The following is a 25,247-nucleotide window of genomic DNA, read 5'->3' as shown; positions in this document are numbered from 1 at the left end:
TTTTTGTCTTAAAGCCAATTAAATTTTTATTTATTGCAAATAAAATTATTAAGCTCCGAGACAAATATACATTATTATTTAACTAAAATATATTTTGTTTGGTTCAAATAAATCATTACTCTGAGTGTAATAATTATTAATTTTTTAGTATTAGTATATTTAATTTAATTTAAGTAATTGATAAATAATTTCACTAATTTAATAATAAAATATTATTATTTGATTTAGTAATATCTTTTTTACTAAACTTTTAGGGAAAAATAAATAAAAATTGGTAGAAATTTTCACTAATTTGAATTTAGAGAGCAATGATCATATAAATTAATTTTAATTAATTCAATAAAAACAATACTCTCTAAATTTTGAATTAGTAAAAATTTTAACTATATAATTAGAATAAGTAATTCAGTTTTGCTTTTGAATTAGTTAAATTTCACTAATTCTATAGTAAAAAAATGTTCTTTTACTATTATATTATTATTATTATTATTATTATTATTTATTAATTGTTAATAATAATTAGTAAAATTTAACTAATTCAAAAGCAAAAAGTGAGTCACTAATTCTAATTAGTTAAAATTTTTACTAATACAAATTTAGAGAGTAAAATTCTTTTAAATTCATTAACGTTTTGTTGGAGTATAACATAAAAAAAATTAACATTTATAATAAACCCATTTTATATAATATTTTTAAAATAGGATAAAAACGATTTTTTTTAATTTCGCACAAGGAATTAATTTGGTATTTGGTAATATATATATTTTTTTTGGTATTCTGTGATAAAAATAAAGAAAAGAACAATATTTTTCGTACATTGTATATAAAATTTTTCATATGATAAATTGTGAATAATTATCAACTCACCTGTTGAATTATATTGTATAGTTCATCAAATCTTATCTTGATCTCGAGTATTGAACACCATCACTCAACAAAATGAGATGCACACATAAATTTTGTCAAGTTTTTTTTTTTTCTTTTTAATGTTTTCAAAATGAATCAATATATTTTAAATATTTAATAAACAAATAATAATGAAAAAATTAATTATTAAAAATTATTAATAATTATTAATTATTATTAATCAATAAAATTATTAACAATGTTAAAAAAATTAGTTAATGGGTAGTTTAAAAATATATTCTATATAGTTTTTAATTAATAATTGGTAATTCTGATAAAATCATTTTATAGTAGAAAGTTGTCACGAATCTTGTGAGAGAACTTATTGTGTCTCTTTACTTCGTCCTTTTGCGGTTCAGATGTAATTTAGCTCGCACACATATATCTTCCTCGCTGAAACTTCATCTCATGAAGTAACTCTTGTTAATAGTGTTATCGAGTTTTCACTTGTGCGATTCAATGTGAAGATTAGTTTTCAAAGTATTTCTCCACTGTTTACCGAACAAGTTTCTGATCGATCCAAAAAGTAAATTATTGTCCGACATATTCTTCATTTCATCAATAATCACTCACCGTTAAAAAAATAAAATCAATTACATTATAATCTATTAATGATTCTTCATTCTTTTCTAATTTTCATTTCTTCAATATCTTAATTTTAACTAATAATTTCTTATTAAAAACTTTGTCTTTAAATTACAGATTATTAAAAAAAAAATTCCAAGTTCACATTTCTTCATCACATAAATTGGTGTAAATTCCAAAACACTGTTTTATAAAGATTCTTGAAAATATAATCAAATACATTATTTAGAATTAATTATCACTAATATACAGGAAGAAACAGGATAAATTTTCGCGCGATAAATCTGAACCACTCTGAAATTGATCATTTCGTTGTTATTTTGAATTACGTATTTTGATGATTTTGAAAAAAATTTTAATTGTTTTTTTAAATTAATTTGAAGAATTAATTTGTATATTTAAAATTATTCCTTTTGTTCACTGATAATTGTCACGTTTTGACTCAAAGAACGTGATACAAAAGGGTTATGTATATATATAAAGAGAGAGAAAGAATAAAGGATAAGAGTAGGCGGATGATCCGAACAGCGTGGTGGTCAGATAGTTTGTGGCTGAAAGCATGAGCTGAGCATTCCCCTCACTCTTTTCCTCTCTTTCTATAGAGTCTTCTCTCCTGAGGATACTTTCTTCATCCTTGTTACTCTTCTTTTTTTAACTATATATATATATGTATGTGTATGCTCTTGACACTGTCTTTTTCTAATTTTTTTTTTCTTTCATTAATCCCCAACAATCTATATTGTAGTAACTCCGCTTCTGTAACCACTACCTCTTCCTTCTTCATACACATATAATCATTTATCTCTTGGTTTCTTCCTTCTTTTCCGGAAATTCATATATCAAACACTAATAAATATACATATATACAATCGGATTCTAAAATCTGAACTCTATTATGTATATATATAATTAATTAAAAAATATGATGAGATATATGTTTAAAATATATAGTACAATAAATTTTAACGACAACAAAATTCAGATATATTATCTGTAAAGTTTGATTAGAGGGGGAATTTACTGGTCGAAAAATTGTTTAATTGCTTAATTACATTTGTTACCACTCGCGAGATACAAAAATAAAGATGCCATCTATTGAGAAGAAAATTGTGCGAAATTTAAAATTTATTATTCTGCAATGTTATTCAAACCAAAGAGATTTTATTTACAAAAAATGATTGAAAGCTTCAAATTTTTTAATAATTATTTATTTTTATTAGAAATTAAATTTGTATAATTTACATTTATCATTTTAAAAATTAAAAAAATTTTTTTTTAGAGTTCTGAATTTCAAAAGAATAGTTCTAGAATTCCTGATAGGTTTTAGAAATAGTTCCGGCGATTAAGTCTTAAAAATATCGATTTTTCATAATGGGGGGCTAATTTCACGCAGCCCCCCCCATTTCTTAAAAAATGAAATTTTTTTTAGAGTTCTGAATAGTTCTCACAGAGTTCTAGTAAGAGTTTTCAATAGTTTTCAAAAATAGTTCTGCCCATATACAGTTAAAATTTTGTTTTTAAATTCAAAAAAAATTTTATAGTCACGAACTACACGAGTTCCAATGGGAGTTCTGTTTGACCCCCATTGAGTACTACAAAAGACCCTGATAAAAGTTTTTCCAAAACTCAAAATTGAAGAAACTACAAAACTTTAAAAAATTCAGAAAAAAATTATTTATTTAAAAATTGAGTTCCAAGAGTTCTCATGGGAGTTGTGTATGACACCTTTGGAGTTCCAAGAGTTCTGGTAAAAGTTCTGTATGACACCTTTGGAGTTCCAAGAGTTCTGATAAGAGTTCTGTTTGCCTCCCACTGAGTTCTATAAAAAACCTTAATACATTTCTGATTTTTACAAAAAACATTAATACTTTTTTTTCTAAACTAAGGGGGGGGGGCAACCAGAACTCTCATCAGAACTCTTGGAACTCCTAAGGTGTCAAACGAAACTCCCATCATAACTCTTCGAACTCAATTTAAGTGAAATAATTTTTTTTTAACTTTAAAGTTCTGTATTTTCTTTAATTTTGATTTTAGAAAAAAAATTTATTAGTGTTTTTTGTAGAACTCAATGGAGGGCAAACAGAACTCCCATTGGAACCTGTTGTAGTTTGTGACTATAAAATTTTTTTTGAATTTAAAAACAAAATTTTAACTGCATATGGGCAGAACTATTTTTGAAAAGTATTGAGAACTCTAGAACTCTGTGAGAACTATTCAGAACTCTAAAAAAAAATTCATTTTTTAAGAAGTGGGGGGCTTCGTGAAGTTAGCCCCCCATTATAATAAATCGATATTTTTAAGACTTAATCGCCGGAACTATTTCTAAAACCTATCAGGAACTCTAGAACTATTCTTTTGAAAGTCAGAACTCTAAAAAAAAATTTAATTTTTTAAAAGTGGGGGGCTAAGTTCACATGCATGTGAAATGTATCTTTCGAAACACAACCTTTTAAATTGCATTATACTTTAATATAAAAAAGACAAAGTTGTCTTTTATAATTAGATAACTAATATTCTAGTTTTTCCTTTCTATAATTTTCCTACACAATATATTGAAAATTACTACTTACTTTAAAATAGATAAATTCTTATTAAAATAAACAAAATTCTCAATAACTGTAATACATTTTCATAAAAGTCCCTTTTTTCGGACTATGTAAAGCAAAATAGTAAAACATACAGTGTTATATTTTATAAAAATTACTCCATACGGGTCTCTCCTTGCAGAAATAGCTTTTCGTATTTACTTGACCTTATTTGTAATGAAGAATGATCATTTTCAAAGATGAAAATTATAAAAAAAAAAAAAAGATTGCCAATTAGCATGGGAAATTATAAACATTTATGCGCACGTAATAATTTATATTCGTTATTAAGTAATATTCACAAGTGCAAAAATTTTAAAGAATTCATCATCTGTCGTTAAGAGCATTTGAACCTTCGTGACGTCACAAATCATGGCGCATGACACGCAAACTTCTCAGGTATGTGAAAAGCACAATTTTGAATATTTTTTAAAAAAACCTTTTGGAAAATGTTCAGAATAACATAGACTCTGTCTGTTATGTGCGGAAAATTCAAAATTTTGCGTTTAAAACGTTTTTTAAACAATGTTAAGGTCACAAATCATGGCGCATTACACGCAAACTTCTCAGGTATGTGAAAAACACAATTTTGAATATTTTTTAAAAAAACCTTTTGGAAAATGTTCAGAGAAACATAGACTATGTCTGTTATGTGCGAAAAATTCAAAATTTTGCGTATAAAACGTTTTTTAAACAATGTTTAAGTTGGTTGTCACAAGTAAGGAAAAATACACGAATTGCTTATATGTAGGCATTGTTTAAAAAACGTTTTAAACGCAAAATTTTGAATTTTTCGCACATAACAGACAGAGTCTGTGTTATTCGGAATATTTTCCAAAAGGTTTTTTTTAAAAAATATTCAAAATTGTGTTTTTCACATACCTGAGAAGTTTGCGTGTCATGCGCCATGATTTGTGACCTTAACATTGTTTAAAAAACGTTTTAAACGCAAAATTTTCAATTTTCCGCACATAACAGACAGAGTCTATGTTATTCTGAACATTTTCCAAAAGGTTTTTTTAAAAAATATTCAAAATTGTGCTTTTCACATACCTGAGAAGTTTGCGTGTCATGCGCCATGATTTGTGACGTCACGAAGGTTCAAATGCTCTTAACAAGCTGTCGCATCCTTTTTACACACAAAAACAATATAAATTATTTTCATTTACCATCTTGTATAAAGTAAATAATATTATTGTCATGTTGGTTGTTAAATTAATTTTTTATTTTGGCTTTTAAAAGTATATATATTGCCTTTTGCTTCTATACAGAACACGCGTGATTCGAAAGATTTATTAACGTCGTCGATGACCGTTTTCGTTTTCTTTAATGCAATTTGTATTAGTAAACTGCGATTGAATTTATTTTTTATTCTTTCAATATACAATAAATACATTTGAGAAAAATTCTTTGAACTAAAAGTATCCTATTTAAATAAAATGAAATAAATATAAAGTATTTATATAAATGGGTCAAAAATTCTTAAACGAATTAATTAAAATTTTTAAAAAGTAATTAATTTTTTTTGTTACATCATTTTTTTAACTTCTTAAATATTGTTATTTGTTTAAAATATAATTTTTTACTTTTATTAAACAAATAATAATATTTATATATATTAATAATACTTTATTTATAAATTTCTAAAATACTTCTCGAAAAATTATTCAAAATCTTTTTAAATTTTTTAAATTTTGCAAAATAGCTTTCAAAATTAAATTATACATAGATGTTTTAAAATTAGAGAATTTTTTATTAAAAAAATTTTAAGTTTTATGTAGGTTTGTTATTTTAGAAAAATTTCAAATAACTTATTCGCATGATGTTATATTTTTTTAATTGCAGCCTCATTTGGATCCTAAAAACATACACAAGATATATGGTAAAAAAAAAGTAAATCTTAATTTTTAACCATTTAGAATTTGTATTTTTTTTAAAAAAATTAAAATTTTTGAAAATCCATGCGAGAGAATTACTAAAGAATCTTTAAAAAAAGCGTTAAAAAATTGTCAATAAAAAATAGTCAAAATTGTAAAAGTAGTTAAATATTTGAAGGGTAGAATGACAAAAGGGGTCAAGCGTCAATTTATCGAAAATGAGGTTTTTGCATAAAAAAATCAAGAAAATTCATTTACACATTTCTGTGGAAGGATTTCCTTTTTTATTGCGTATTTAAATTAGTTTTTAATAAAAATTAAATTAATGAAATAGCCTCAAATTTACTTTATTGCAACCTGATTGAAAAACAAAAGAATGTGATGAGTCAATAATATTATGCATAACTTAACAAATTTAAAAACATTGCTTTTTACAAATCGAAAGCGCAAGAAGAGTACAAAAATATCATTAATAAAAATTAATTGATTAAAATGGAGAATTAATAATAATAATAATATATTTTCAATTTTAAACAATTTTAAAATCATTTTGTTATTAATTATTAAATATTTTTATCATTATACTAAGTGAACAATTGAATTGAAAGATAAAAGTATTGCTCAATTCCAAAGCAAGCAATTAATTCGTAATTTTCTTGAAAACAAACAATTTTTTAAAGGAATTTTTTTTGTCCAACGCCTTTGGTGGAATTGTGCTATTGTACACTAGTCACCAGTGGAGGTATGAGAAATACTGAGAGTAGAGTGGGGATACCCACTTGAAAAGATTCCCCGGAAAGTGCCCCCTGGAGATTCCATCAGAATTCTATCGGAACTTCCAACGGAATACCGTCGGAATTTCATAGAAGTTCCAAAGAATTACCGATGTGATTCCGACGGAATTCCGAAGGGATTCCGATAGAATTCCGATAATTCTTTTTTAATTTTTAGAGTCCTACATTAAGAAAACTATTATTTTTATAAAATAGAATTTTTATCATAGAAATTTTACTAAAAAATTTTATTTCTTATAAAATTTTATCTTAGTGTATGGCTCAAAAAATTAAAAAAATCGTATTTCCGTTGGAATTCCGATGAATTATCATAGAAACTTTCTTTCTTAGATAAAGTTTATCAAAACCTTTAATAAAAATTTTCTAATAATATCACCGAAAGACTTTGTGCATCACTTTCTGTCAAACTTGCCAAGAGATTTTAGTAAACTCGCGACCAAACTCGGAAAAAATGGAAAACTATCATTTTATATAAATGTTTTCAACAAAAAATGTTTTCTTTTTTATCAAAATTTAGTAGTCACGCTAAGAAATATTCGTTAACGCTGTAAAGAAAAATTAAGATTAAGAAAAAATGAATGTCAAAAGTATATTCTTTATATTTGTAAGAACGACATTTTTGTTGCGTCGTATTTACAATTTAGTAGTCTCACGATGAAAACAGCACGCTTTAAAACAAGCGAAGCTTGTCCGTGTAGCGTCAGCAGTTGAATTGTTCCGGCATAGATAGAAAAATGTCTACACAACGAACACTTTTAATAATCCTGTTTTCATAAAAAATTAATTCTGACATTTCCTAAAATTGATCTTATTAATAATATTAAATAATTTATTTTTTTGAAACATACTGAAAGAAAGTCAAGCTTCTCAGGTTGAAACAGATGATTTACCAGATATGAAAAACGTAGATGAAAAATATCAATACATTATTAGGATATCTATGATTTCCCATGAAAAAAAAATTGTTCAATCGAATATTAAAATATTCATACGGGAACATAATAAAAATGTCAAGATTAGTCAGAAAATTACTTAACGTTTTCCGAAAAATCATATCAATAAAGATAACTGTTTTGTTCACGACAAGGTTTACTTTAATTTTTTAGTAAGTAGAATAATTTTTAAGAATTATATTTCACCAATATTACGAGGAGAAATTTATACTTTTACTGGCAATTCTCAAATGACAAGAAACATTCCCTATTATTTGGATGAAGACTTATACAATAGCTGGGTAATGGCACTACAACAATTTTGTCAAAAAGGCATGTCTGGTATAAGAAAAGATAAAGATATTTTGCAAAGAGTTCGAAAAAGTGTCGAGAAAATTAATAATTATGAAGTCAGAAAATTAGAAACACAGGAAAATGAGAATAAGAAACAAATCATGTATTTTAGTGAAACAATATCAAGACTACATTTTGTTGATGTTTTAAAGAATTTGGAAGGAAAAGAGTTTTATTTTAATGATATTGCTCAATTGACAGATATTAAGCCCAATTATGAAAATAATTCCAAGCAAAAGCCAAAAATGTATTCAAGGAATACAGAAATTCGTTATCACATCAAATTTAATTCTCAACATGGGCTTGTCGATTTAGCAGCATTTCATGATAGTTTTAAAAACCAATACATTGTATTTCCAGAAGTTGTGTTCCTTGTAATAGTGACCAAAAAATTAAATGGAATTCTAGAAATGGAACTGGAGGAAAAGCCTACTACAATAGACGAATGGAAAGAGATTAGAAAACTTAAATATTTCACATTGACCAATAAAGAGGAAAATTAACTTAAAAGAATGGAAAGTATTGAGAATGCTGCATACCTTATATCTTTAAATACGCCCCTACACAGATTAGATGATATGGAAAAGTTTTTTAAAAAATACATTTTAAACATCGATGATGATACCAGTTCAGTTCCTACTTATGATAAGTTGTCACAGGAAATTCAATCAGGTGATAAGTATATTCCGCCAATATATGCAAAATATAAAATAAAAGATAGCTGTATTGATATTGATGATGTGCTATTTAAACATACATTAAATAGTGTTAATTATTTGAATGATGCAATTGAACTGATTAGATACATTTATGATAAGGTTGATATAAAGTATGTGGAACATGTGTTCAAAGAATATTGGAATAAACCTAAAATTCATCACAAAATCAACTTTTTGGATTACTGTATTATCTATTCAGATATGTATGGAGATGGAAATTTAAATTTAGATAATCGTAGATTATTTTCTCTTGCAGTTTATAGACTGGCTCTACGGCAATGTGATGAGGAATTTATAAATAATCCAATTACCTTTTATCGTGCTGAGAATATACCTATTAAGGATTTAAAAAAATTAGTACATACCGAAAATGATACACGACTGGATTATATTGAAAACTATACATTTTATTACACTGAAGAAGAAGCATTTGAAAATATAGATAGTCGTTATTCGTCTGATGGAAAATTATTAATTCACGAAGTGAGAATTAAAAACCAGGCTGGATTATTGGATTTAAGTCATACATTGAATGAGCTTTTTCAAAGAGAATACTTACTTTCTGAAGTTATACAATTGAAAAAATTCAGGATGAAGGAGACAAAAATTAAAGGTCAAGATGTTATAAAATTGATAGAGTATGACGATGACACCTCAAAAGAGGAAAGAATGGTTAGATTAGCATATCTACTTTATGAACAATGTGAAAATTAGTAAAAATTTTAACTAATTCAAATTCCTTTTTCGCAAATGATTGCTTTCTTATTTTATGTTATATTCTTTTTTTTCTTTATACTTGTATTGCTACTGTAATTATAAATAATCCTGTTATTGGTTTATGCGAGGGGGAATTTACTCAGGTAGTCAAGTGTACACTCTTCTTGTAATACTTGTGTAATAACGTGTAATACCATGTAATAATGCGTTATTACGGTGCTGTAATAACGCAAAAAACTCTGTAATATCTCTGTAATAACGTATAATACTTAATAATAAGGGAATATGAAGTGTAATACCGGTAGTCAAGTGTACACGTTTTTAATTAGTAAATTTCCCCTCGGGTTTATGGATTGTTGGATTAAGTAAATCCTAATAAATAAATAAATAAAATAAATTCAGGGAGTTGGACGGCAGAGATAGTCACACTGAAAAAATTATATTCTAATTTTAAGATTATCTTCTTGGCGCCTATTTTAATAAAATTAAATTAACCTTCCCATGCATTTTATTCTTGAAGTTGGAATATATAATATTCTTAAAATGAGAAATATTTCTTAAATTAAGAATTTTTCTTTTGTCTGTAGAATATTTCTTAATTTAAGACTTGCTTTTTATTTTAAAAATATTATATTCTAACTGTAATAATAAAATGCATGGGAAATATTTTTAAATAGGCGCCAAGAAGATATTTTTAAATTTGGAATATAATTTTTTCAGTAATACAAGATTTTATTAATTATTTTTAAAAATCTTTAAATTTTGATTTATAATTAGAAATAAATGTAATTAATAAATAAATACGATATATACTGAGATTGTTCAAATTTACTTATTTCCACAATATAATTCCAATTTTACAAACTAAATTAAATTTTTAGAAATTATTGATAGTTTATGTAAACTTTACCTATACTTTATTAATTATTTTTACAAGAAACAGTAAATTTAAATCACGTAGAGTAGGTTATGTTTAGCATATTCACAACAATGGCGGCCATTTTAACTTTTTGACAGTTTTAACAGTTGGTGCTACTCTACAATTAATATGTCACAGCTACAAAACGGCTGTTTAGTAAATCCCACCGTTAAATTAGTTCGTCGAAAATCTACTAAACGGTATAGTCACCAGAAATGGCGCGACAGTCGCCATCACTGTTAATTTTTCTCTCCGTGTATCATCCCTCAAAATTTTAGACAAAAAACTTTTCTCATTTTAGAGTGAAACGTATACTACCAAAACACATTTTCCCATACTAGGTCACGTGGGAGGTTCCTACATAACCTTAAATTTTAATTTAATTTAATTTAATTTTGAGTAAAACATATACTTTATATATACCAATCGATTCGTTTCAATGCAAGGAATACAACTATTTTATTTATAAACTTCAAATTAAATAAACACAATTTTTTTTAGCTAAAATAAGAAAGTTTGATTTTTTAACATTCATTAATTCTTTAAATTTAAATCAAATCTATACTTTATATATTAATCGATTCGTCTTGACGTGAGGAATAAGATTTTATTATATATCATCTTAAATATTGCTATTAAAATTTTTTTTTGATTAAAAATAAATTTTCGAAAAAAACGATAAAATTTTTTTGGGGGTATTTTTTAAAATCCTTGTGTCCATTTTGAGATATTAATATGATAAATAAGCCTACCAAATATTAGTTCTTGAAAAATTATTTGAAATCTTTTAATATTTTTAAAATTTTGCAGAACTATGACAAAATTATCAACAAACCTGAAAAATAGTAATAAAAATTTTTATACTAAAAATGAAAGATAGCAGCTTGCTTTTTTATTTAAAAATAAACATTTTTGCCGATAGCTTATTCTGAGTTATACATAACTGCTTTAAAATAAAAGAATTTGTATTAAAAACTTTTTAAATCTTATTTAAGTCTGTTATTTTAGAGAAATTTCAAATAGCTTACGTGCTGTTTGGAATGTTTAAAAATACTATATTTATATGTCAAAGAGTTGTAAATTATACAGGTAGAATCAATTTTTGAAAATTTTTTTAACTTTATTAAAGAATTAATTATTCCTTTTTTTACACTAAATACTGTAACTCACACATGTTGAATTTAATTTTTAAGATTAAGGGGAGGCAGCACTTATATTTTATCCCCTTTTATTTTTATATATTTATATTTTATGTTATATTTTTTTATTGCATCATTTGGATCCTAAAAACATACAAGGTGGTAAAAAAAGTAAATCTTAATTTTTAACCATTTAGAATTTGTATTTTTTTTGCAAAATACAAATTTTTGAAAATTCATGCGAGAGATACAATAAAACAAAAATAAATTCTATACTGCTGTTTATAAAATAATGAAATGAAATAATATTGGTTTATCTGTAACAGTAAAAGAAAATTATCATATATTGTTTGTACAGTTGACTGTAATTTACACAATTTTTGTAAGAGGGGAGAGAGAAGGGTAAATCGTTCAATAATTGTTAAGAAAAAAGAAACACACAACAATTCACATTAAATTAAGTTTATTATACATAACTCTTAAATAAAACGATATACACTGTGAAAGATTAAATTATGAGATTCGTGAATAACATTGAAAATGAGATCCTTTGTAAAAGAGAGAGAGTACTCTGGAATATTCGTAAGAAAGCCTTGCAAGTTAGCGGAAAAACTCAGAGGGACTTGCAAGGGTGAGAATGATTCGGTCTTACGAATGAGTTATTGCACTTGTCCAGAGTACCGCAATATGTAAAAGGATCTCCAGTGAATTTGATATGGTGTTAATAGAGACTGTTCTTAAATTGAAGGCAGGAGTTCGAAAGATATTCTATGTCTTAAAGGCGAGGTTCTTTAAGGAAAACGCGCGTGCTTCTTTTGAATTTGCGATGCAGAAGCGTACTGACTCGGGTAAAAATGGGAAAAAGGGTCTTGTCCTGTCTCAGGATGCTTGAAGTCCCAAAAAAGGAGTGGGGGAATGAAAAATGCTGTGGAAATTTACCAAGTTATTTTTAATATTGATTAAAGGTTTTCACGAGCGGGTGAGATTTCCCCCGCTACACGGAAAGAAAGTTTGTAGCAATATTTGATATTATGCTGGTGTTACTTTTCAGTATATATTTGGTTACAATTGCGGAACATTTTGGCATGATAACGATTTTCGATACTATTTTTAAGAATGATTGAGATTAAAAGAAGAATATTTAATATAGTTGGAAAGAAAATTTGATATAATATTTACGAAATCTGAAATCTTTTTATTGAAACACAAAAATGTCAAATTTTAATAAGCTCTTTATCAATTTTTCTAACCAAATATTTCAAATTACGTAATTAGAATTGTATAAAATGATATAATTATTTGAGATTTTGATATATTTGATATGAAAATTGAAAAAGAAATATCAAAGTTAACGAGATTCGACGAAATTTGCCGAAGTTGAACGTTCGGAATTGCCCGATCCTCACCGAGTGGTAACGAAGACTGACGAAGCTCTTTAGACAAGCCCCTTTTTACCATTATCTTGATACAGGCCTGAATTTCTTTTATATAATTAATTTCGAAGATTTTACAATAAATCAGTAAAAAAAATTGTTCTCCAAAAAATAATAAAATATTTAATTATTTCCCAATAAATAATGATTTTTATTTATATTTTTAAACATGTTTTGATATAATTTCACCTTTCTCATAAGCGGTGAAAAATATGTCTGGTTAGTATATAAGAATGGTCACATCAGTTTTTCACATGAACGTAAATTTGTATATGAAGCGTTATTCTGCGAATGTTATACGTATTATCGTTAGTATAGGTTAGGAATAAAAATAAGCCAATCGATGTAAAACATTGCGGTATATGTGTGTGTGTGTGCATTTAAAAGTTCATATCCTCGTCTATCCTCGAGATGAGAAAGAGATAAAACTTTGGCGTAGAATCTGTTGGTGTTTCTGTCGTCATCTGTCACGACTGAACCACTTCGAATTTTTAGTATAGTTTTAACAAATTTCGAAATAATCTTTCCAAATTTTCATATAACTTTAGTAAATAACGAAGTGCGCGTCGGTTTAACTTATTTCTGGTTTTTCGTATAAATTTATCAATTTACGAAATAATAATTTCAATTTCTGGAATATATTTACTAAAAAGACTATTGGTAAAAATATACCGATTTTCGTTATCAAACCCAAATGTTCCGCGTTTGAAAAAGAGAATACTAAAATTTTCTATCAGATTTATCAAATATTGCTACTAAACTTTCTGTGTATGCTATCTTTTGGTCGAGCGCAGGCAATGCAATAATCGTGCAATAGTCGTGAGAAAATTATTTTTAAGAACCTTTTTAACTTGTTTTTAATGATTTAAACATATATCAACTGCCAACAAAAAAAATAAAATTTTTATGATATAGTCAAACATGAAAAGCACATTAATATTTTCAGTTTAAAAGTAGTGACTCTACTAAAAGGGTATAGTTATTTGTTCTTCGCAAAGGATTAAACAATAGAAGGTAAAATTTAATCTTTCTTTCTTAAATAAAGTTTATCAAAATCTTTAATAAATATTTTGTAATATATGACGAATATTTATAAGAATAACTTCTTCTAAAAGAATTCGTAAAATAATTCTAGATGTATTTGCTAATAACTTAAAAATAATTCTTGTTTCATTAAATTAAAATTAAACATAGAATATATATGACTATTTCAGTTCTATTAACACAAAATCCAAGGTTAATAAAAGATCAATGTTATACAGTGTATAACTAAAAAAAGGAAAATATATTAAAGGAAATATAAATTGTATCAATATACAATGAATAGCACAACAATAATTGCTGAACATTCATCAAATTTTCAGCTTCTTCCTGTCTGTATTTTTTTTGGTATCACCTTTTATAAGCATGACCTAATTACACTGGGAGAAAAACATTTAAATCACCATCCACTGATTACTTTTTTTGAAAATATTAATAATTTCAACAATGAATTCGAGATGAAGCTTCAATTTTTGCAAAAAATGCTGAAAGAAAGTCAACCTTCTCAGGTTGACACAGATGATATACCTGATATGAAATACGTGGATGAAAAATATCAATACATCATTATGTCATCTATGTATTCCTTTGAAAGACAAATTTTCCAATTGAATATTAAAATATTTAACCGGGAAAATAATAAAATTTTCAAGATTCTTCAACAAAATTCTCAACGTTTTCCGACAAAAATCAACAATGAAGACAACTGTTTTTTTCACCTCAAGGAAAATTTGAATTTTTTAGTAACTAAAAGAATTTTTAAGGAATATATTTCACCAATATTTCAAGGAAAAAATTTACCTTTAGCCAACGCCTTTAATAACATCGAGATTTCACAAAGAGATTTGATAAATGCTGATATTACTGGAAATTCACAAATGGCAAGAAACATTCCCTATTCTTTGGATGACGATTTATACAATAGCTGCGTTATGTCACTACAACAATTTTGTCAAAAAGGAATGTCTGGTATAAGAAAAGATAAAGATATTTTGCAAAGAGTTCGAAAAAGTGTCGAGACAATTAATAATTATGAAGTCAGAAAATTAGAAACACAGGAAAATGAGAATAAGAAACAAATCATGTATTTTAGTGAAACAATATCAAGACTACATTTTGTTGATGTTTTAAAGAATTTGGAAGGAAAAGAGTTTTATTTTAATGATATTACTCAATTGACAGATATTAAGCCCAATTATGAAAATAATTCCAAGCAAAAGCCAAAAATTTATTTAAAGAATACAGAAATTCGTTATCACATCAAATTTAATTCTCAACATGGACTTGTCGATTTAGCAGCATTTCATGATAGTTTTAAAAACCAATACATTGTATTTCCAGAAGTTGTGTTCCTTGTAATAGTGACCAAAAAATTAAATGGAATTCTAGAAATGGAACTGGAGGAAAAGCCTACTACAATAGACGAATGGAAAAAGATTAGAAAACTTAAATATTTCACATTGACCAATAAAGAGGAAAATCAACTTAAAAGAATGGAAAGTATTGAGAATGCTGCATACCTTATATCTTTAAATACGCCTTTACACAGATTAGATGAGATGGAAAAGTTTTTTAAAAAATATATTTTAAACATCGATGATGATACCAGTTCAGTTCCTACTTATGATAAGTTGTCAAAGGAAATTCAATCAGGTGATAATTATATTCCGCCAATATATGCAAAGTATAAAATAAAAAATAGTATTCTCGTTGATGATGTGCTATTTCAAAATACATTAAATAGGATTAATTATTTGAATAATGCATTGGAAATTATTAAAAATTATTATAATAATGTTGATATAAAGAAAGTAGAACATGTGTTTAAAAAATATTGGAATACACCTGAAATTAAGGAGTTAATCACTTTTCTGGATTACTATATTATCTATTTAGATATTTATGAAAATGCTGATTCAAGGTTGGGTTTGTTTAGTGATATTGCACTTTATAGAGTGGCTCTAAGATATTGTAATATGGAATTTATCAATAATCCAATTACGCTTTATCGTGTTGAGTATACGCCTATGGAGGAGTTTAAAAGATTATTAAATGTCGAAAAAGATGAAAAGTTATATTATGAAATAAACTATTTATTTTATTACACTGAAGAACAAGCATTAGAAAATTGTCTAAATTGTAATAATTCTTTTGATGGAAAATTATTAATTCACAAAGTTATAATTAAAAACCAGGCTGGATTAGTAGATTTAAGTCATATATTGAAAAAAGATTATCAAATGCAATACTTATTCTCTGAAGTGATAGAATTGAAGAAAGACAGGATGGAGGCGACAAAAATTAAAGGTGAAGATGTTATAAAACTAATAGAGTATGACGACAACCCAAAAGAGGAAAGAATGGTAAGACTAGTAAAAATGTTATATCCTGAACATTTATAATTCAAGCATAATGAAAACTATAATCTAGAATCAGACGATGAGGATGATGATAATAATGAATTGAAATCATAGTGTTATTTCTTTATCGTTCATAATAAATATGTGGCTTTTTCACAGCAAAAAGTAGGCAGCTTATTATAAAACACAATGGTTATCTCTTTTAAGATGTTTTTAAAAAATTATTAAAAACAAACAATACAAATATTTTTATTTACGCTTTTTTTCTTTCTCTGTAATTAATTCAAATTGCTTTCTTGCAAATGATTGTTTCGTATTTTATATTATTTTTTTTTGTATTTGTATTACTACTGTAATTATAAATAATCTTGTTATTGGTATTTAAAGAAAAAATAATTCAATTTAGGCCATAATTTAAAATTATTTTTCAATATGTTAGGAATTCAAAAGTCAAAATTGAAAAAAAGGATTAATTTTATAAAAATAAATGGGAGCAAGTAAAAATTTTTATTTGGGAAAAACTTTTTTGGCATTATAAAGTTCACAAAAAGCCTTGAAAAAAATTTATAAATTAATTATGTAAAAATTGTTTAGAATCTTTTCAATTTTTTAACTTTCGCAAAACTATGATAAAATTATCAACGAACTTGAACTAAAGTAATAACATTTTTTATGCTAAAAATAAGAGATTACAGTTGGCTTTTTCGTTTAGAAAGTATATTTTTGTCGATAGCTTTGAAAGTTATACGTATAACTATGTTTAAAAATTTAATAATTTTTTATTTAACAATTTTTAAGTCTTACGTAGGTTTTTCATTTTTGATAAATTTTCGAATTTCAATGTCATTCTTTGATTGATTTGACACGTGCCTGATGTTCTGATCGTTTAAATAAAAAAAATTAATCTAATTTCACATTTTATTGTAAAATATTGCTTTCTTGCAAATGATTGTTTCGTATTTTATATTATTTTTTTTTGTATTTGTATTACTACTGTAATTATAAATAATCTTGTTATTGGTATTTAAAGAAAAAATAATTCAATTTAGGCCATAATTTAAAATTATTTTTCAATATGTTAGGAATTCAAAAGTCAAAATTGAAAAAAAGGATTAATTTTATAAAAATAAATGGGAGCAAGTAAAAATTTTTATTTGGGAAAAACTTTTTTGGCATTATAAAGTTCACAAAAAGCCTTGAAAAAAATTTATAAATTAATTATGTAAAAATTGTTTAGAATCTTTTCAATTTTTTAACTTTCGCAAAACTAAAAAAATTATCAACGAACTTGAACTAAAGTAATAACATTTTTTATGCTAAAAATAAGAGATTACAGTTGGCTTTTTCGTTTAGAAAGTATATTTTTGTCGATAGCTTTGAAAGTTATACGTATAACTATGTTTAAAAATTTAATAATTTTTTATTTAACAATTTTTAAGTCTTACGTAGGTTTTTCATTTTTGATAAATTTTCGAATTTCAATGTCATTCTTTGATTGATTTGACACGTGCCTGATGTTCTGATCGTTTAAATAAAAAAAATTAATCTAATTTCACATTTTATTGTAAAATATTGCTTTCTGTATATATACAAATACCCCCCACACAGCACAACATCTTACACCAGGCCTACAGCAGGCTTACATGTAAGGTTTGTAAGGTAACATCGTAAGCCCATAGTAGACTTACAGTAAACCTAAAATGTCCGCCTTACAGTAAGCTTACATGGTAGGGTCGAGGTAAGCTTACACGGTAAGGTCGAGGTAAGCTTACACGGTAAGGTCGAGGTAAGCTTACATGGTAGGGTCGAGGTAAGCTTACATGGTAGGGTCGAGGTAAGCTTACATGGTAGGGTCGAGGTAAGCTTACACGGTAAGGTCGAGGTAAGCTTATGAGTAAAGGCTGTGGTAAGGTTATTATTAAGTTGTAAGGTTGAGGTAAGGTTGTGGTAAGCTTACAAGGTAAGGCAAGTTATATTCAAATAATAATATTAATAATAAATAAATATTCAATAAAAAAATTTTTCTTTTGCCTTATTCTATTTTGGGAACCTATCATTTCGCAGAAAGTTTTGAAAACAAATTTGGGAGGAGTAGGATTCGAACCCGGGACCGAAGTATATACCTAACAACCTAACCAACTGAGCTAAACGGGGAACTGACAATGAGAAAAGTAATCTTGCTTTTAAGGAGTTGATTATCTTCTTGGTTCCACTTTAAAAGTAAGATTACTTTTCTCATTGTCAGTTCCCCGTTTAGCTCAGTTGGTTAGGTTGTTAGGTATATACTTCGGTCCCGGGTTCGAATCCTACTCCTCCCAAATTTGTTTTCAAAACTTTCTGCGAAATGATAGGTTCCCAAAATAGAATAAGGCAAAAGAAAAATTTTTTTATTGAATATTTATTTATTATTAATATTATTATTTGAATATAACTTGCCTTACTTTGTAAGCTTACCACAACCTTACCTCAACCTTACAACTTAATAATAACCTTACCACAGCCTTTACTCATAAGCTTACCTCGACCTTACCGTGTAAGCTTACCTCGACCCTACCATGTAAGCTTACCTCGACCCTACCATGTAAGCTTACTGTAAGGCGGACATTTTAGGTTTACTGTAAGTCTACTATGGGCTTACGATGTTACCTTACAAACCTTACATGTAAGCCTGCTGTAGGCCTAGTGTAAGATGTTGTGCTGTGTGGGCCCATAAAACAATAAATAAATATTTGTAATGTAAAACAAGTCATTGGCATTTAATGTTCAACTTCAACTTATCATTTTTAAAACTTGCATGAAAGAAATTATTTTTTTTATTCAAAGCAAATATAATTTACTTGAATTAAATAAAAATATCCTTTTCACCGTGTCAGCACACATATGTTTGTCTCAGAGTTTTATAATTATTTATTTTTATTTCAAATAAAAATTTTCTTTATAGTGTAAGTAAATTTTTATTTGTCTCAAATAAGATTTTTATTTAAACTAAATAAAAATATATTAATATAATATTAATATATGTATTAATTAATGTATATATATGTATTAATGCAAAAAAAACAAATATAAAAATTTTTACACAATTAAAATAGTTACTTTAAAAAAATTTTTAGTCTGTCAATATAAATATAGTGTAAAATAGTTTGTGAATAAAATGTAGGTGTTTGAAGATGAAGTGAAGATATCATACAATTTCCATTTTTAGTGGAGTGTAAGCTACTTTTACCGGCGTAATTATGTGTTTACATTATATACAGATGTGGTCGTAATCTTCACATTGACTTTCAGCAAAGATGCGCAGTGGCTCAGATTACTTTTTACCATGGAAAAGTGATTCTTTTATGGAATAAAATATTTTAAATCAAATTCTTTATTCATGTAATATTTACGAGTATAGGATGAATATATATTTTAATTTCCCGTGCAATTTCATTAAAATTCAATTTAAAAATTTCTAAGATCTTTATAGGCAAATTAGCTTTATTAATCGTTGTTAGAAACGAACAGCAAGAATTGATCATTTTTTCATTTTCTATAAAACATAATATTATATTTATATTTAAAAGTTTCTCATTTGTAAAAATCATACATATGCGTGATCTTTTTAGATTTATAGAGTTCACTATAATAATAATGATAATAATATTGATAATAATAAAATTTATTTACAACTATAAATAATAATACTTAGTAATAATATAATTAATGAACCATCATTAAAATGATTACAGAAACTAAGAAAGAGATTTTTTTTTTGAAGGACCAATATGATTTTCTAAGATGAGAATGAAAAAGGTTCCGAACGAGAGAGCAACAGTTAGGTAACATGTGGTAAAGCAACCATCTGAGCGACACCTCAGTACTTGGCAATCAGATATAGCAAAGTCCATGAGTTTCATGATATCTCGCGATGTTATTCATATTTTGCAAACTCATTGTACGCAGATTATATTCTTTTTTTAAAGGGAATTCATATAATCAAAGTTTATCACATTATATATGCCCTTTTTTGGAACATTATCTCTCCATAATGACATACTGTCAATACTTTATTTAAACTTGTTTCTGCGCAAAAATTCCGAAATAGCTTTTAAAACCACAACTATTTAGTTTTAACCGCACAACTTCATTCTAAATACATTCTAATTAAAACGGCAAATTTTGTTTTAATGTGCCTATTTCTTTTTGATTTTGAAGTCAATTTTTGTGTAAACATTAATTGTTTAATATTATAAATTTTCAATCTAAATCATCTTGGTTAAGCCTATATGTATTTAAATTTAAATTCCTTTGTTAATAAATTTTTTTTGTCCTACCCGCCCGAAAAGTATGTCATTTCGGGCACTTAAAGCGGGCCCAAAGTATCTCATTGTCGCTCGGGGTTAGGCAAGCGGGCGTAAAAGTACTTTTACGCCCGCTTCTTTTGGTCAAGAAGGCCTAATGGAATTTTAATGTTTATAATATATTACAGTATTATATTCACACACATACATACACACACATACTTATGCAACTTATACTTTTTGTCTAGTAATTTAATTTATATCAGAGGGGATATAAAACTGAAAGCGGTATAGATAATTTTTTTTCGATCTCAAAAGTCATTAACGATTAAATTATATTGAATTATAAACAATTCTTCTAAATACTTGAATTACTGTTTCTATAACTGCAATAAAACTATTTTCTTAAAATACAGAGCTATGTATAATAATTTTTTTCTTGTATTTTTATCTGTACTTTTCAGAACAGTCGTGCCCTCAAACGACATACTTTTCGTCCAGGCAGGACAAAAAGTTACGTTCGTATCAAGGGCGCAAAAGGTGATTGTGGCTTAGACGAGATTTAGAAAACCTAGGCGATTTTGCGCCCTTGATACGAAAATAACTATTTTGTCCTACCTGCATGGAAAGTGTGTAATTTCGTGCACTTGAGGCGGTCGCAAAGTAAGTATAATTCCCGCCCAGAGATAGGGTAAGCGGACGCAAAGTACATTCCCGCCCTCTGACGTCATAGATGCGGGCACAAAATACATTCGCGCCCGCACCATTAAAAAATGTATTGTTTTCATTTTTTTGGGACATAATAAACATACGTAATATACGTAAATAATATTTTTAATTCATCATAGTGACAGATCGATTAGTAAGGTCTTTAATTAATATGATAAATCTGATGACATTGAAGTTACCAACGTTGAATCAACGAGAAGAATTTTTTTCATAAGATTGAATATTTTCCTTTCTTGGTTGTGGATTTTTATTGTTTAAGGATGTATTTGGGACCAAAATAAAGAAGTTTCAATTATAAAATATTGGTTCTTGGTCTTTAAACTAATCTGAAAACAAAAAATTCGTTCGTTGATTCGTTGAATCAACGTTGGTAACTCCAGCGTCATTAAATTTGCATATTTTATATTCACTTTTTTAAAAAATTGATTTATCTACTTTTGAAAATTTGCTCCTTGCTTATTTAATGTATTCTAAATTAATTAATAATAACAAATAAATCATATATCAATAAGTACTCACATAATTACAGATATGATACAGTAGATATCCCATTTCATAGATACAGTAGTCCTTCCTCAAAATGTTTACAACCTGAAAAAAAAATATTGAAGGGATTATTATAAATGAAGTAGCTATAATACTCTAGATACAAAAAACAGTTTTATGGTTTTTTTCAAATTTTTTTATTTAGCCGATTACTAGTTATAAATTCAAAATTTGATATTAAAAAAAATTTTTTTTAAGTTCATAATTTTCTTTAAAAATGCATTCAATTGTAAATAAGTCTTTTTTTAAATTTCTTTTTTTTCGATTAAAACTTTTTGAATATTTGATGTAATAAAAAAACAAGAAAAACAATTTACTAGATTTTTTGCAAATTTAAGAATTAAAAACTTATTTTTCAAACTGTTTTTTGTATCCTTTATTTTTTTAAATTTTTAAATAAACTACTTCATTTTACAAAACTTTTAAGTCTTATATATTATTTTTTATAAGTTAAATATAATCTTATGAAGAACTAACATGTTATATTACTCTTCACACACACATATATATATATATATATATAGAAGTATAATATTTTTTTTTAATGTAATTGTTAAGTGGAGTATTTAAAATCTTGAGCGTAAAAATCTAGAAAGAGTAATATACATTCTACCAGTATAATTGCAATCTTAATGCGGAAACCGCAGTAGTTAATAACTCGATCTGGTCTCCAAGATCTTGATAATAACGAAATCACACCGTTTTACATTGCCGGTTATATCTTTCAGCAAATGGGATTTGCTAATATAAATAAATGATATTATATAATTTTCACATTTGAAAAAATATTTAGTCTCACAACACGATTACATATATCATATATATCTTTGTATTGCTCATTATCACAAATGTTTATTCAATTTTTTATTCATTATTCGTCTTTTTATTCATTTTTTAATGTCAATTTAATTTTCATATCACAAAAGTATGTAGTTTTTTTTTTTTTATGTACATATTGAAAAATTATATTTATTACATACAGTGTTGCCCACTGATCTCTTTAATTATATAACATGGATGGGCGATTGTATCGCCATAATTCGATTAGAAGACCGAAAGTGCCGCATATTGTTTATTTCCGTTTTTTCATAAGTGGAGAGAGAATTAAAATAACTTAATAGGATTGAAATATATTGAATAACAAATCAAAATAATTAATTGTCAATAATTTTAATTTTTAAATATTTTAATGTAATTGATATTATTATTGATATTAAAAAAACATAGTTATTTATATATTAAATTAATAAAGTAATTAGTTACATATTTAATATTTTAACGAAATAATTAAATGTATTAAATTTATTTAATTTTTCTAATTAATTAATAATTATAATTAAATAATTAACTAATAATTTAATTTAATTCCTCAAATATCAATACTATATACTACAATTAAATTTTGTTTAATTTATTAATTAAAAATTGTTTATTACTGGTTCCTGAGATTAAAGGAATATTAAAGTCAAATTTTCTAATTTGTAAATATACATATGATATGAAGAATATTACAAAATATAAGTATATGCATCAATTTATATATTTTTTCTTTTTATGTCAATATTATAATGTTAAAATGTAAAAAAACAAACAAAACATAACCTAAAAATTAGACACTTCAATAATAATATTAAATATTATGTACACTGTAAAAAAAATTTCCTGTAAATTTGCTACTTTCAGAGTAGTAACCAATATTACCTTCTTTTAAAGCAGTGATTTTACTTAATTAAATGGTGGCAAATTGGCTAGGTTATGTTCGCATTTTTACAAAAAACTGTAAAATTACAAATACGGTAGTAATTCTGTCACATTGAAAGTAGGTAATATTTGGTACTACTCTGAAAGTAGTAAATTTACAGAAAATTACGAATGTGCTACTTTAAAAGTATAAAGTTTAAATCAGTTATTGTATATTTACTGCTTTGAAATAAGTTCAGTTACAGATTTTGGTAAAATTACAAGTTCAATCCGTAAAATAAGACAAAATTTTTTTTTACAGTGTATACTCTACTTGTGAAAAGAAACACCTTTTGCATCTTTTTTCCTATAACACGCACATACTAAAACATTTTTCACTTAATAATGTTAATTTCAATGATATTATTATTAATAAAAAATTTCGAAAAAAATATCCAAATTACTTGTCAAACACATGAAAACTGCAACCAACACTAAAGGTACGATCATACGACTTTTCGAAAAACCATTCTTGTCTTTCTCTCTCCTAAGACAGAGGCATAAGATTGTCTCACTCTGCATTTTCTTACATTTCCCAAAGATGGAAAATGCAGAGTGAGACAAACTTATGCGTCTGTAATAGGAGAGAGAAAGACAAGAATGGTTTTTCCAAAAGTCGTGTGACCGTACCCTAATTTGCAAATCCCACGAACGTGCAAACAATGACAGGAGTATTCAATAGGGAATAAACAATATGGCGACCAGTGTTTCAATCTGAAGCACACTGAAAATTAGATTGTTCAAGTTGGGTAGGGGAAATTCAAAATAGCGATGAAGCGATGCACAAACAATCATAAAGGTGCTTTTATACCTCCAGTATTTTGGTCAAGCAATAGGCTGGATTGAATTTTTACGGCTGTATCACTGAATTTGATAGGCTCTGATTAATATTCCACCATGAAAATGGAATATTTTTAGAGCCAAATTCATTGATTCTCCGTGAAAATTCAATCCAGCCGATTGCTTGACCAAAATACTGGAGGTATAAAAGCACCTTAAGAAATGTATGGGATGAAGTTGAATTTTTTTAATATCTCGCTTAAATGAAATTTTGGAACCTAAGTGTATTAGGATTTTAGTTTTAATTTTTTTTTAATTTGAGGGCAAAAAAATTGATTACTTTCGGGATGAAGATTATTTTTTTTTCATTCGTTGATCGATAACGTTGTGAACTTCACCGATGTAATATCGTTATCATGTATATGTGACGCTCCACGCGGTTAAAGGTGTTTAACTGCTTAAAATTTTAGGTTATGTTCATGGTAGTTTTTGCTTTATTACAGATTTATTTTTGATTAATTAACATCAAAAGCATTTTTTACTGAAAATATTGCATCTAATAAATGATTAAATAATAATAATTTGTACCGAAAACTAGTCGCTTTTATTTATTTTTACTGCAAAGTTTAGTTCTGTCAAAAAAACAGCTAAGCACGTACCCTTTCACCGTGGAGTGTCATATGGATTTCATTAAAATAACCTTTGTATATATATATATATATATATATATATATATTATTTACTCTGTCGATTTCAGTTAATATGTTTAGTGAGATTTTTTTTTATGTTTATTTTGTGACAAAGTAAT

At 26.2% G+C, this 25,247-nt stretch overlaps 2 protein-coding genes across 3 annotated transcripts in view; one reads left to right on the top strand and one right to left on the bottom strand.

Moving 5' to 3' along the window:
• Positions 1 to 25,247, bottom strand: part of LOC127283561 (uncharacterized) — a 145,912-nt gene that overhangs the window by 116,527 nt on the left and 4,138 nt on the right. Inside the window, exon 2 of one of the 2 annotated variants that reach the window (XM_051308519.1) lies at positions 21,893 to 21,964. In XM_051308519.1, the coding sequence (XP_051164476.1) occupies positions 21,893 to 21,925 (33 nt within the window). In that variant the 5' untranslated portion in view covers positions 21,926 to 21,964. Of the gene's footprint in view, positions 1 to 867; positions 992 to 21,892; positions 21,965 to 25,247 lie in introns of those variants that run through there. The other variant, XM_051308520.1, reaches the window with a different exon arrangement.
• LOC127283573 (uncharacterized) lies at positions 13,870 to 18,024 on the top strand. The gene is made up of 2 exons (XM_051308539.1): positions 13,870 to 13,974; positions 14,175 to 18,024. The coding sequence occupies exon 2, from the start codon at positions 14,280 to 14,282 to the stop codon at positions 16,401 to 16,403; it is 2,124 nt and encodes a 707-aa protein (XP_051164496.1). The 5' UTR covers positions 13,870 to 13,974; positions 14,175 to 14,279; the 3' UTR covers positions 16,404 to 18,024.

Source organism: Leptopilina boulardi, unplaced genomic scaffold, assembly GCF_019393585.1.
Source record: "Leptopilina boulardi isolate dan_hultmark-lab unplaced genomic scaffold, ZJU_Lbou_2.1 LbouV2_310, whole genome shotgun sequence".
NCBI lineage: Eukaryota > Metazoa > Arthropoda > Insecta > Hymenoptera > Figitidae > Leptopilina > Leptopilina boulardi.
Note: the sequence above shows the minus strand (reverse complement) of the source record. Positions and strands in the feature narration are given on the sequence as shown.